Genomic DNA, 14,071 nt, shown 5'->3' with positions numbered 1-14,071 from the left:
CTCCACCGTAGGACACAAAATACTCACATCTAGTGAATTTTGCAAGTTTGTTTACTTCTCAAGTTCCACCAACTGACCAGCTAATTGGCAATACATCCTACAAACTGACTTTAATGGAGCACCTTTTGCCATAAGATGTTTGTTTCAGTTTATATCCTTAAAGAAGCCACACGTGTGTTCTTGTTTAATAGTTAGATAAGAAAAAGACTTGAGCAGAAAAGCTAACATTAGTTATTCAAGGTGTTTAGTCCTTGTGTTGTGCAGCAGGTTGCTGTCTAGCTCAGTGTGACTGATTTGCATACGAAGGCAAAACCGCGGTGTGAGCAATTGTGAAAACAAAAGATATGACATACACATTTATTTTATTTCCAAATGTTTTTGTTCTCCAAAAGGAAACGGAGAAAAAAGTGACTGACCGGGCACGTATGTATACCGGAGTAGACAGTTGGACTTTAAAAGATAATAACACAGTATTGTCTTGGCCATCATCGCTCCATCTGTGAGTTTTATCCAAGTAGCATTTGCTTACATTTGACTTCATAAACACAAATGGATGGCCTATACATCATCCAGACACCATCACTCACTCGTAAACTGGCACAGGGATGTGATATCCACTCAAAAAAAGAAGAGTCACTTCCTCCCTCTTGTCTCATTGCAACAAATTGCTGGTGCCCATGCTGCCCTTCCCATCTGCCGCTCTGTGTGTGCTTATTTTTTTTCCTCCTCTGGAATTGTTTACAACGTGTGTTAATGAGTCATTAGATGTAGCCAAACCTATTCATCCCAATCCCATTGTTCAAACCTCGTCATCCAAAGATAGAGCGCCAGAGCTGCCAGGAACTGTGAAACACCTGCTCGGCCGCACTCCATGCAAAGGTTTAATTGGAGGGAGAGCCTGAAAGAGAGAGAGACAAGGGGACAGATTTAGCTGGAGACGGAAGAGAAAGGGGAGAATAAAGACGAGCTAAATGATGGTTGTTATATTTCTATGAATCAGAAGCTCCACTCTCACCTGTCCCCTACGCAGCTATAATCCAGCCGCAGTGTTCATCAGAACGGGGGAATGAAAAGAAGAATAGATAAACTCCATTGTTTCTGCAGCACGCTGAAAGAGAGTGACAGCCTGTCAGATAAGGAGGACAAGAGGAGGTGGGCAAAGGATGGGAAAACGAGAAGAAGAGTGAAACATAAGCGCTAATGGAGATAAGGAAAGTGGAAGGCCCTGGGTTGATGTGGACGTGGGAGAAAACAGACAAAGGGACAAGGAGGAAAAGCAGACATAAGATGCAGATGAGGTCAATAAACTTAATGCAATGAGAGGAGGTTGCCACGTCACCCTGGACTTCTGCAAAGTGCCTCTTCTGTCTTAAAGCGGACGACTCACTCCTCTCACCCTAAAACATCCCCCCGTCAGCGTGAGTCTGCCTATCACCTTCTGTGAGAGAAGGCACCCTGCATCTCTCAGGAGGTTATCAGCTCAGGTACACGCAGTTAATTACCGAGCTGTCATTGATCTTTCCACATGTGTACACACAAAAGGATTTAACTGACAAGTGTGCGGGGAAGCTGGTGCTGAGGATTTTCTTTGTATTTGCAAAGTTTTATGAAGTCTGAGTTCAGTTTTGGGGCTTGATGTTGAGCTCAGAGTTAACTCCCCAGCTCTTCTAATCCTTGGAGTCCTAAAAACTCATGTTAATTTCCCTACAGAGGACGAATAGAAGAGAAAAAAAAGGGGTGGGGGGGGGTGGGGGGGCGGCTATCAAAAGCAAGGAAATCAGACAGAGGGAATCGGAAGAAGAGACGGCCATGTAGAGGATATCTTTATTTCTTATTCACAGAGGTGACATTGGACTGCTGAGCGCACAAAGCTCAGCACTTCATTTGTTTCAGTCCTCCCTAACACTGAGCGCTGTTGCGTGAGTGTCTGACGATGTGCCCCAGAGTCATGATGTAACTCCAAGAAACCGATTTTCCAAATAGAGGGTCATCTATTTTATATTATGCACTAAAATAAGGCTGGAGCATGTCGGTGCTTCCGCGACATGTCAGAAGATCAGATATTGGCTTAAAAAGGGTGATGTAAGGTTTGGAAACTGAGGTGAGTCTTCTTGTGATGTGGTTAAAGTAGCAACAAAGGCACTGTAATCAGGCCTTGTTTAAAACCGTGCAGGGACCCAGAATATTCTTGGATGATGCAATGTAATGTGCGGTAAAACTTGGGTGGGCTTGCTGATCAAGGGTTTGAATGCTTTTTGAGGCTGTGATATATGGAAGCCCGTTTCCGCCACTAAAAAAAAAAAAAAAAGGATCCATAACTCAAAATTTTGAGTTATTTTCTTGAAATTTCGAGTTATTTTCTCGAAATTTCAAGTTATTATCTCGAAATTTCGAGTTATTATCTCGAAATTTCGACATATTAACTCAAAGTTTTGAGAAAAGCAACTCGAAATTTCGAGTTAGCGCTGCCAATCAGTAATCTACGTGAATGACGTCATTTCCATGTTACCCGGAAGCTGAAGCCCTCAGCTACAAATGCTACAGCTAAGCTACCGGTATTACATCCAGTCGTGAATGCACAGATTGCTGAGTGTTTTCAGCCTGGCTTCACAAATGATGTGTTATTAGCTGAATCACATGGTGTTACTATCAGCAAACATACTTTAATTTGTTGGGATCCGTTTTTGAGTGCGCGGTCCTGCGCCATATGCTTCCGGGTAACAAGAAAGCGACCTCATTCACGTATATTTTTGATTGACAGAGCTAACTCGAAATTTTGAGAAAAGTAACTCGAAATTTCGAGTTATTTTCTCGAAATTTCGAGTTATTATCTCGAAATTTCGAGTTATGGATACTAGCGTTTTTTTTTTTTTAGTGGCGGAAACGGGCTTCCATAGTGATATGCAGCGACTAAACATGGAAAAATATCTTGCTGCTCTTTTTAGCCGGCCCTAAAGGGAATCAGGAGTGCTGATGTGGAGATTTTAGAGTACACACCTCCTGGAGTACATTTAAAGTGTACAAGTACCTCCTCTTTTCTTTTCTGTTGTTAATTTCTTAGAAGGTAGAGATGGTGAGGTGTGCTTTGAATTTTTTTGTTTATTCTATTAGCTTATGGCTATAAATTTAGTTGTAAGATGCCAAAATCATCACTGGTCATAAAGCATTAAGGTGGACACACTGGACTCACTTGGACATGTCGATGCTACAGTATTGTTTAGTCTGTGGTTTTAGTCCATTGTTAGGTGCTTTCGGAAATATACAACGTATAATTCAGGTTTTGTGGCCATAAATGAGACCTTATAAGGATGTTTATATGATGCTGTAGGTGCATAAGCCATAAAAAATGGCTCATTTTAGCCCATTGGCAGGTGATCAGTTTAGAAATTACATCAAACACTATGTTGCAGTATTTTTTAGATCTTTGCAACATTTACATAAAACAAATGAATAACACATACGTTGGTCGTCGTACCAAGGGTTCAATATCACAGATGCTATGAAAGGTAAAAAGGAAATTAGAGTTCTGCTATCGTTTGCAGTCTGTAGGCAGCTCAGGACTGTGTCATTCTGTGATTCACATCGATTCTCCGTAGGCAGATATAAAACATACAACAGAATTTAACAACCACTAAAGAAAGAGCACACCTAGAACATTTTGCCATCAAGTTGTGCATTTATCAGACTCACTGCTTCCATCTGTAAAAGTTGCTTTGAAGCAAGCTAATGGTCATTTACAATGATAATATGTGATGTGGAAAAGGTGTAGCTGTGGCTCAAGTTTGCCTGCTCGTCTCCTGACTGTGTCAGAGTTCACAGATGGACAGACAGAGAGATTTTGTGTGTTATATGTAATGAATGTGAAAAGAACATTTGAAAAGCTGGATGTCGGGGATGGTGTGTTCACTATGAGCCTTTTTGTCCAAGATAAATAAATCAATGATGTCATCTCGCACCATAGATATACAAATTCACAATTACAAAAGCAACAGAATCTGACTGAAGAGCACAATAGGGGCCTTTATAATAAAACTGGCATCTTTTAAATGCTTAGAGTATATATACAGAAAACTTTTATGGTCTCGTAGTGTAAGTACTAAAAAGCTGTATCATAGACTTTCATTCTTTTGAAAAAAAAAAAAAGACTAAATGAGTCACACAAATTAAGCGGATGACACATCCCTTCATACATCAGTGCAGCACAGTAAATATTTGGCATATTACTCTGCAGCTCAAAATGAGCCGTTGACTCCTGTCTGAGTAACATTTTTTTTTTCGAAATAACATATGAAATACTGACGTATGGACTAAAACAAATTACTGTGCATGATCTCTTCATTTTGTTAACACTAAGAGATATGTGGTAATGGCAGCCTCATCCTTCTTCATGGAGATCAGCAGCGCTGCACTTGTGGTTAAGTGGCAGAAAAATCTAAATAATTAAACCCTTTCAAGATGGCCTTCAGCAGTACTGGCATGAATGCAATTTATATCTTAACACTCGAGACTCTTTCATCTGAGCTTCTGAGGTTTTATTAGAAGGCTGGATCACTGCCACTTTTCTTCGTCTACTGCTTGTTCTGTCCATAAAGAGAAAACCTGAGCAGGCAGCGGAGGCTGTAGTTTTATCCAAACAAAGAGATGAGCTTCAGAGATGTCATTTTTTGTACCCATCTGCATCTCCTAGCTTTGCTCAAGCTCCTCAAACTGCAGGGGTGGTACTTGGACAATGCACTCGACACCAGTGTACCATATCACTACTGGACCAATAAAATATAAAGGTAGTGAACATTTTAATAACAGTCTTGAGTAATAAATCATGATCTCAGTGGGTATTTACTCTGTAAGACTCAACCCGTCAAAAAATAGCCAGAAAATTATGATTTTTTTGGAACTGAGATGTTTATTAACCCTTATAACAAAATCCACATTTTTTCTGCTATATCATGTTGTGTATAATATATTTGTATTATGTATTTATTATATATTTTTTGTATCGCATTTAATACATTGGGCGTTTTTGGCAACTTTTTGTTAACAACAATGTTAATTTTATATTTAAAAAAAAAAAGAGTTTTGTCCGTAACATTTTGAAATTATGGCAAGTATTGATCATGTTGCTGAGATAGAGGTCTCGGAAACAGCAAAAATATGATACAAAGGGCATTATAGGGTTAAGAACAGCATTATTATGTGCAGTATCAGCACCAGTAGAAGTCTTTTCACCGTTGCCTAAATGTCTTGCAAACCTTCTTCACGAGTGTCAAAGTAATGTGTTTTCTATGTTTCTGATAGCCATGGATGCACCCGTGAACCTGACAGCCAGTGAAGTGAATCACCGCAGTGCTCTCATTTCATGGCAGCCGCCCATTGCAGAAATAGACAACTACATGCTCACCTACAAGACACCCGACGGCAGCCGTAAAGTAAGTGGCATAACCCGCTCGCCTCAACTCGACCCCCTAAACCTGAGCTCCACTGGTAGTGCTGGTTCCTATTTTTTGTATAGCATAATTAACCTGTATTCTGATATTTGCAACCTATTTAAATGAAACGACGAGCAGTGTCTAAAAGGCGAGTCTATCCGATCTTGTCACAGTCTCGGTTCCATCAGATATCGGATGGAAAGGGCTGGTCCACTTACTGATCCAAAGTAAACCCCACGTCGAACCATGAACCTGCTGCAGCTTCAGTTGGTAACTGAATGATAAGTTGTTGATTTGACTAAAATGTTGTTTGTTTGGAGAGGTTTTAGTCTGGAAACAAAACAAGAGAACTACTTGTAACAGTAAAGCCAGAGGCTTCATGTGAAGGAGTATTTTTCCCAGTATCCACAGAATCCACACACAGGACAAAGATCTTCCTGTATGTATTTATCTTATTTTCTTTTTTCATTTTCCTATTTTCCTTATTTTTTTCTCTCCCCTCATTAAATAATATCATCTTTTAAACCATATAAAGCTGAAGACATCCACCCAGCACTCCCACTCTCACGCACTTTCTATTTTAGTGTTTATACTAATGTGGTATATTTTGACCTTTTTTTCCTGTGGTTCCTCCTTTTTGTTTCGAAATGAAATGAAATATTACAATAAAATGTTTATGTAACTTGTATAACAGAGATTTTTGAACACTGGCTTAACAGCAAAGAGCTATTTGAAATTTAAAGAATTAGTGGAGTAAATAGTGGCATCGCTTGGATTCAATCAAATCTGAGATCTCATCCAACCACGGAATACACAGCCGCAGTTTTCCAAGACATAGGTGTGAGTCTGGTGTTCATTTCATGTAGGTGTGCATGCGTTGCAAGCTACACCTCATTAATTGGAACATACACTTAAACACACACACTTAAAATCATATGCACGCATACACATACATTTTGATAGATGTCCTCTGTAGCCTGCAGCTACACGCCCACAGTGAAACAGATAGCACACAGACAGAGAAGAGCAGCCAGCAGAGACTCTCATCAAACAGATCACAGCACAGCCATCGGACCCCCTCCCCGTAGGGGTCAAGCATCCAGCCTGGTAATATCTCCCTCTCGTTGTATTCGTCAGCGGGCAGTTCTTGCAGACGCAGTCTCGTATCGTGTCCTCGATAATGACAAATGCACGAGCATCGCTGTCATCGATTGTAAACTGTCAACAACAAATTCTGACAATATTTACTGATGTCATAGACGAAGATGTGACTATATTCACTGCTCCTATTGAAATATCAGCCAGTTAAACTGCATTTGTGACCAAAGCTCATGCCATCATTGCCCCAACAATGAACCCTGTTTCTTTTGTAAGGTTATTAAAAATGAATAAATAAACAAACAACAGAACCGAATGATCCTCCTCAAGAGTTATATACATGCCATGGAGGATGATTGGATGTTAATTGCTCAGGTATAATCAACAGCAAATGCATCGGAAAGATGATAATTCATGTCAGATGTGTTGAAACCTCTTTTTGGAAAGTGCGAATTTAGTGAAATTAATACACCGAGTTAAGCAGTGATCAGGACAGAATATTAATGCAGAATCACAACTTCATGATAATCCCTTTAAAGTTCTAATTTTATCTTTCAATCAGGTAAAGCCCCTTGTTGGGGAGCGGTCACGCATTCAGGGACAGACACACTCACACAGTGAAATTGCCTGTCAAATAGAGATATGATTATAATGTGCCTCGGTAGAGACGTTGTTTATTTTGATTAAATGTTTTGATGTGGCTCAGTAACGGTAATAAAGCACATTAGCGAGAGCCATGTGGTCAAAACAAGCACAAAGATCCATACTGATGTACTGTAATGATGACCTACCACAGGCCTTGCTCTCTCAGACAAACACAGACACACACACACACACACACGCAAATTGACCTTGCAAGTGTGGCACTGCTGTGCGGTTGTCCATCGGGTGTCACTCATGCACAAAGAATGCAGTCTGACTCTTGAGATGAGCTCTTTTATGAGATTTTACACAAGCAAAGCTCTTTCTTAGATCAAGAATCTCTCTGCTGACCCTGTTCTCTGTGTTTCTGTCCTTTTTCCCACAGTAATGGTTTGTTTTCAAACACAGAATCAACATTTCATGTACTAGTTTTAACACTTTGCTTTCATGTGCATTAATAACTCCATGAATTTTCTGAATTTAAATCGAATGTAAGTAAATAATATAGTAGTACACGTTAAATATATACTGTTATATTATTTACTTTTGCTCTCTCTGGGTACACCCAGCAGCCACTTTATTAGCTACTCAAGTTCGGCCACTTTATAATGCATATAATAAGCCAATCACATGGCAGAATTGGAAGCATTTAAGGCTGGGATGTCATTTTACACTGTGGGCCGAACCAGTGAAACTATATAATAAATGTGTAAATTACAGGAAAAAGGTGTGTCAGACTGTCCCATAATTAAAATAAAAAGGTTTTGTTAATTCAGAGAAAATCTTATTTTTTTCTGTGAACACACTGTAAAAAATACATACAAATATACATTTGAAGACATAGTGGAAAAACAGGAACTTTGTCTCATGTAATTGTTTGTCTATTACTTAATTACTTTTCTATTAATAACAGGAATCGTTATCAGTAGGAAAAGCTGTAAAACTTATGAAAATACAGTTAAAAGTAAATGACTCCTTCACATTTTCCAGAGCCGTCCAGTGGCTTCTTCTGGCCCCCAAGCCTTATATTTGATATCCCTGATTTAAGGCATGTAAACATAGCCGAGGTGACCCTAAAGTTCAAACTGGGAATTGGAAATGGGGGAAACCGCAGAAGATCATCGCTGAACACTCAACACATTAAACCTTAAGGGAGGTGGGTTAAAGCTGAAGCTGGTGACACTCCTGTCTGCTCAGAACGCAAGTCTGACGCTATGGTTCATGTAAGCTCACAGAAATTAGACATTTGGACAGATTACAAAAACTTTGGCTGTCTGCATGAGTCTCAATTTTTGCTGGGACGTTCAGATAGCAGGTAAACTATTTGGAGTAAACAACAGAAAAAGCATTGGCCTATCTTGCTTCATATGGTCAGCTCATCCTGGTGGATAAAAAGAAAGTGAACTTCTTACTGGATTTAAAAAAAATATGCAATTAAGATTTACTTACCTAAATGTTGATTACACATATATATATGCCACACACTCTAAGCGCTTGGAAGGTAGTCAAGTGGAAAGAGGGCATTTCAGCAGTGATCTCAAAAATCCATAGTGGCCATAGTTTAATTTTCTTTATTAATAATAATAATAATAATAATAATAATAATAATAATAATAATAATAATAATAGTAATAATGATGATGATGATAATAAAGTGCCATCAAGGTGCTGAAGTATTTATGTTAATTAGCGACAGATGGCATGACCTGCTGCAGACGATGCTTTTGCAAAAAGTGAGCAATGGTCAGCACTAAACCAAAAAGCTGCTACCTGAACAAGCTAAACACTCCTCTTACTGTTCTAGAGGAGAGATGGAGAAATGTTCCTATCTTTAAAAACTGACACATAAGCTGCTTAAAATTTCCAGCTGTGACTTCACTCATTTTGTATCTTGGTTGTTCTTACGCTTCATTATAACTCCAAATACACTCTTTCAGAGACAGAGAGGAAAAGAAAGCTATTTAGCTATTTAAGTCACTTTGACATTTATTTATTTTTTTTACAAAGTATGCCTTGTAGCATTTTAATTGTGTAATAGAAAAAAATAAGCTAACAGATTTAGAAATTGTTTTCATTTTATAGGCAAACTGAGGGTTTCTATAATCTTTTGAAGATGATTTCAGACACATTTCAATGTGCAAAATTAAGCTTTTCCAGCCCCACACAGCTGGTATAAATGATATATGTGCATATTTATGTAAATAAGCTGAAAAATTGCATTTCCATACTTTGGGAGCGGTTGTGTGGAGGAATGTGGAGATGCATGATTTCAGGTATACCTCTCTGGGGTTTTATAGTACAACTGCTGGTGTAATGCCACGTGATATGAGGAAAAATCAATATAGATCAATATACACACACAAAAGCTATATATGTACATCTGTTTCTTCAGACATCAGGCAACAATGTCCTGGGTGTTTTTCCAGATGTTAATGACTGGAAAGAGTTCAGAGACTTGACCGAGTTAGCAATGTGAGAAAGATCAGATTAGTCCAGAGCTGAGTGAGTGAAGTGTGAAGAGTTTACAGCTAAAAAAAATAAAAGCTTTAGGAATTTCACTGGAGACTGACTCTCTGCTGCTAAACATCACAGTCCATTTCATCCTCAGGAGTCTGTGTGTTAACATTGCCAGATGGGGTACAGATTCGAGAAATGTATAATTTAGCAAACTGAATAATAAAAAGAAATAAATAAAAACTTGCGGTTCATCTTTTACAACGCAAACTCTCTTACTGTGAAAGGCTGCGTGCTCTTTTTGCAGACTTTTGAGTATTTGCTCCTCTTTTCGACCACGATTTGCGGTTGTTATTTTTAAGCCCTCACTAAGTTAAACAGCAACATCCTGACATGTTGTCATCTCCTGCTCACGTTGCATCACAGGACGCGCATCCAAAAACACCGGCAGATCACATTTGACGCCACGCACGAAAAGATTAAGGTGGCAAGTGAGCCTCGAGCGTTGTCTGTGTTTGTTGTAAAAGGCAAAAGCAATTATCCTCCCTCGGGCTTATTTACTTTATCTAAAAAGCAATCTATTTAGGCAGATATGGCAGCGAAGTTTCAGTTGCTTTGTTTCAGTTTCAGTTGCTTTATTCAAAATCCAAGCTCTTATAAAGCCTTGAAAACACCACATTAAAATTCAAGCATTCTCAAGTATTTCAGCACCTGTGTGAACCCTGTCTTTTATCATTTATTCAGATGTGATGATTTATTTATTCATTCTTTGTTCACTGCTATGAGCTGCGTAAACAACGATTGTTCATAGCATCATGAATTTAGGGTATTGAACAACACATGAGTCATTCAACCCATAAAAGCAACAGCAACAGACTGAAGTGCTTTTAAGATTTTTCTCTTTCAGTCTCTGCTTTAGGGTATGGCTCGTTCTCGCTTCGGTCTTACCTCAGCAGTAATCTAACCACATAGTGGTGAGCCTTAAAGCTGTTCAATCAGCTTCTCCTCTTAGCGAGATAATGGGCTCTTATAATTTACACAAAGTAGCTTTGAGATTAATTTCTTATCTGATGAACAGAACAGTTTGTAAATACATGTATCAGTAATGGTCATGTCTGGAATGATAAAGATCTTACACAAGGACAACATCCAACCATTCGGCTACACGTACACAATTGATAGCAAGCGCACGTAGGTATATATTAGCCTTGATAAGACGGGGCTGCTCACTTGCAATAAAAATCTTATCTTGACCCTGAAAACCCAGCGGGACAATGACAGATCCTCTGAGACTGAGAGACACCGTTTACCAGCTGCTTCCCTGCATAATTCACATGGACACATTGCTTCAGAATGTATGATTTTTTTTCCCCGGCCAAACCGGCTGAATATTTCATTTTTTCTTGTTTATATTTAATGTGTACTCAGGCCAGACTGTAACACACATGCACACACACACACACACACACACACACACACACACACACACACACACACACACACACACACACACACACACACACGTAGACGCACAAGTTTGTATTCATCGGTCAAACCTCATGCCATTGGATTCATGCCACATGTAAGAAACTGGTGTCACAGAAAGTACGCTCACAAATCGGTCAAACGTCTTGGCTCCTCGAGACAAAGACAAAGGAAGCGACTGCACTGTGGTGTCACGCCTTAAAATAGAAATTCTTGTTTCCTGATTGCTTTGCAGCTTCTCAGCGCAGCTGTCTGATAAAAGTCTTTCATTTCCCCCACCCACCCCGCCCTTAGCATCTCTTGTTTCTCACTTCCTCTGCTCTTTAAATTTTTGCATGTTCTCTTGCACTTTCACCTGTGAAAACAAAGGAAGTGTTACCGTAACTCGTACAATATTTAAGTTTCACCTAATGTGCAGTTTTAATTTCTTTGCTATACTCCTCATTTGTTTCTGTTAGCATGAGAATATACAATGGATTGCATTGATATAGCGCTTTTCGGGGCCCTCAAAGCGCTTTACAATTCCACGATTCATTCACTCTCACATTCATACACTGGTGGAGGCAGCTACGGTTGTAGCTACAGCTGCCCTGGGGCAGACTGACAGAAGCGAGGCTGCCATATCGCGCCATCGGCCCCTCTGGCCATCACCAGTAGGCGGCAGGTGAAGTGTCTTGCCCAAGGACACAACGACCGAGACTGTCCGAGCCGGGGTTCGAGTTCGGGTTCAGCAACCTTCCGGTTACAAGACGAACTGCCAACTCTTTGAGCCACGATCGCCCCATGGGCCACTGGGCCTGAAGTCCAGCTGTCATGTGTTAAAAACGAATATCTGAAGGTCTCAGAATTTAATTTCACAGTTTTATTTTTACCCTGAGGTTTGTACTGAATGCACATTAAATTATTACTTTTACAGAATGTAGTTTCTTTATCGGACATCGCCTCCCTCACACAGTATGCGTTACGCGAGTGAATTTGGTCCTGTGTGTGCACTAGGAGCTGATTCTCGATGCAGAGGACACATGGATTCGACTGGAGGGACTGGCCGAGACTACAGAGTACACCGTCAAGCTCCAGGCTGCGAGGGGACTAGACACCAGCGCTGTAGTCTCTACCACCTTTACTACAGGTACAGAATGCACTCATTCAATCACACGCACACGTAATGCATTTGTATTCTTTAATTGAAGCTGGGAAAGCGATACTAATGTGTAGAGTTTTCTTGGCCCCTGAGACTTTTCGCTGCATTTTGCATTACAGTTACTCTAACAGACGTGCACAGTAATGGTTCCCCAAAGTCAAGCACAATTTCCATCCTTACCCCATCGCTTAGTGAGAGAAAATTACTGTTAGGCTGCACCTGCAGGGTGGCTGTATGAATAATGTGCTTTAATTTTTATTGTGTGACAGCATGTCTGATGCGTCAGGAAGCATCATAAAGCAGCAGGAATAAATCACAACATCTGTGGCATACAAACATATCACTGGCAATCAAAAAGGATAGACATCGCGCCATGGTCTGAAAAGTTAAGCCATCTTAGAAATGCCTGTTCTTTTTATTGGCCACCAGGTGGCGACACCTGTGGTGACAGAAATACACCCAGAGCTATAGAAAACAGCTTTCTGACTAAACGTCTGTAAACACCTGATGAGTAAGTTGTACTCATTTTGGGTTGTACTGAATAAAAAATTGAGGCCTATGCTAGGTTGTTAGCCAATGAGTGTGTGCTCTCACAGTCAGACCCAGCCGCTCTCTTGTCACATCCAATTTCAAAACACCAAGTTCATGTTGTTGCAACCTGCTGCATCAGCAGTTTCTGAATAGATTGAAACTGACAGCAAATTTACTGGCCTCAAAATATAAGACACAGAAATACTTTGTAAGTGAACTTAATGCCCTGATAATCATGCCCTAGATTTCCCTAGACTTTGGTCATATTCCCTTTTGACCAGAAGCACTTTACTAGAAAGACTGGATTCTTTTGTAGATGATGTTAATCCTGTCTCCTGTTTGCCTCTGAAGTCAGATGCCAGAGCTGGGAGTGACGTCACTCCTAACCTGAGAGCATTCCAACAGTAAAGTTGAAAAAGTAAAGAAAAACAGGAACGTTTTGCTCCTCAGTAAGGTAGAGCCAGCATTACAGCAATACAGCCATTGGTTGGTTTTTTGCACTTAAAAACAAGCTATAGCACGTTCATAGAGCGGGCCTGGTCAGTGTTCTTCAGATGGAACGTACCATGCTCACACAGCAAATTGTTAACTACCCAGCATAGGAGCTAGGTGTGAATGACTCTAACTGGAGTCCTGTTGGCTTCTTTTCAAACTCTCAAGACTACCTTTAACCGGATAACTGTAAACCTACACAGATGACTCCAGCATTGGCACAAACTGCCAGGCTTGTAAAAGTGACAAATTCTGATTTTACTTCAATGCCTAACAATTGTTTCTGGTTATTCTCTGTGTTGCCTCCAAAGTCCTGAGAACGACTGTTGACCTGCAGAGCAAATTACATTGCATGACACATCCTTTGCAATTTTTCAACAAATTCAACCAAATGATGGCCACAAGTTGTTAGAGGAAGTTAGAGTCAGGGGAGAGCTCATTTTCTTAAGGCAAAAAATACTTAATAAATGATGTTTAAAAGCATGCCTTTGATATAATATCTAAAGTAACAAGCTTCTAAATACTGTAATAGAGCAACATTTTGACAAGCTGAATATTTTTAAGTCAAAATGGGGAACAGCAAGCAAATTTTAACTTCTCATCACTGGTCCTCCGCCTTTTTTTCCAGGGAGTCGCCTATTTGCGACACCTCAGAACTGCGCCCAACACCTGCTAAATGGAGAGACTCTGAGCGGCATCTACACCATTTACATCAACAGAGACCCCAGCCAGGGGGTGCAGGTGTACTGTGACATGACCACGGATGAAGGAGGCTGGATTGTAAGTGGGTGTAAAGACAGCT

General features: G+C 40.0%; 1 protein-coding gene across 1 annotated transcript in view; it reads left to right on the top strand.

Moving 5' to 3' along the window:
- tnr (tenascin R (restrictin, janusin)) overlaps positions 1 to 14,071 on the top strand; it is a 211,756-nt gene that overhangs the window by 186,600 nt on the left and 11,085 nt on the right. The window contains exons 25-27 of the mRNA XM_080907118.1: positions 5,296 to 5,426; positions 12,102 to 12,234; positions 13,898 to 14,049. Of these exons, the coding sequence (XP_080763244.1) occupies positions 5,296 to 5,426; positions 12,102 to 12,234; positions 13,898 to 14,049 (416 nt within the window). The remainder of the gene's footprint in view (positions 1 to 5,295; positions 5,427 to 12,101; positions 12,235 to 13,897; positions 14,050 to 14,071) is intronic.

The sequence above is a fragment of the Rhamphochromis sp. 'chilingali' genome, assembly GCF_963969265.1.
Source record: "Rhamphochromis sp. 'chilingali' genome assembly, chromosome: 16".
NCBI classification, from domain to species: Eukaryota; Metazoa; Chordata; class Actinopteri; order Cichliformes; family Cichlidae; genus Rhamphochromis; species Rhamphochromis sp. 'chilingali'.
The sequence above is the reverse complement of the archived record's forward strand: the minus strand, read 5'-3'. Positions and strand labels throughout refer to the sequence as shown.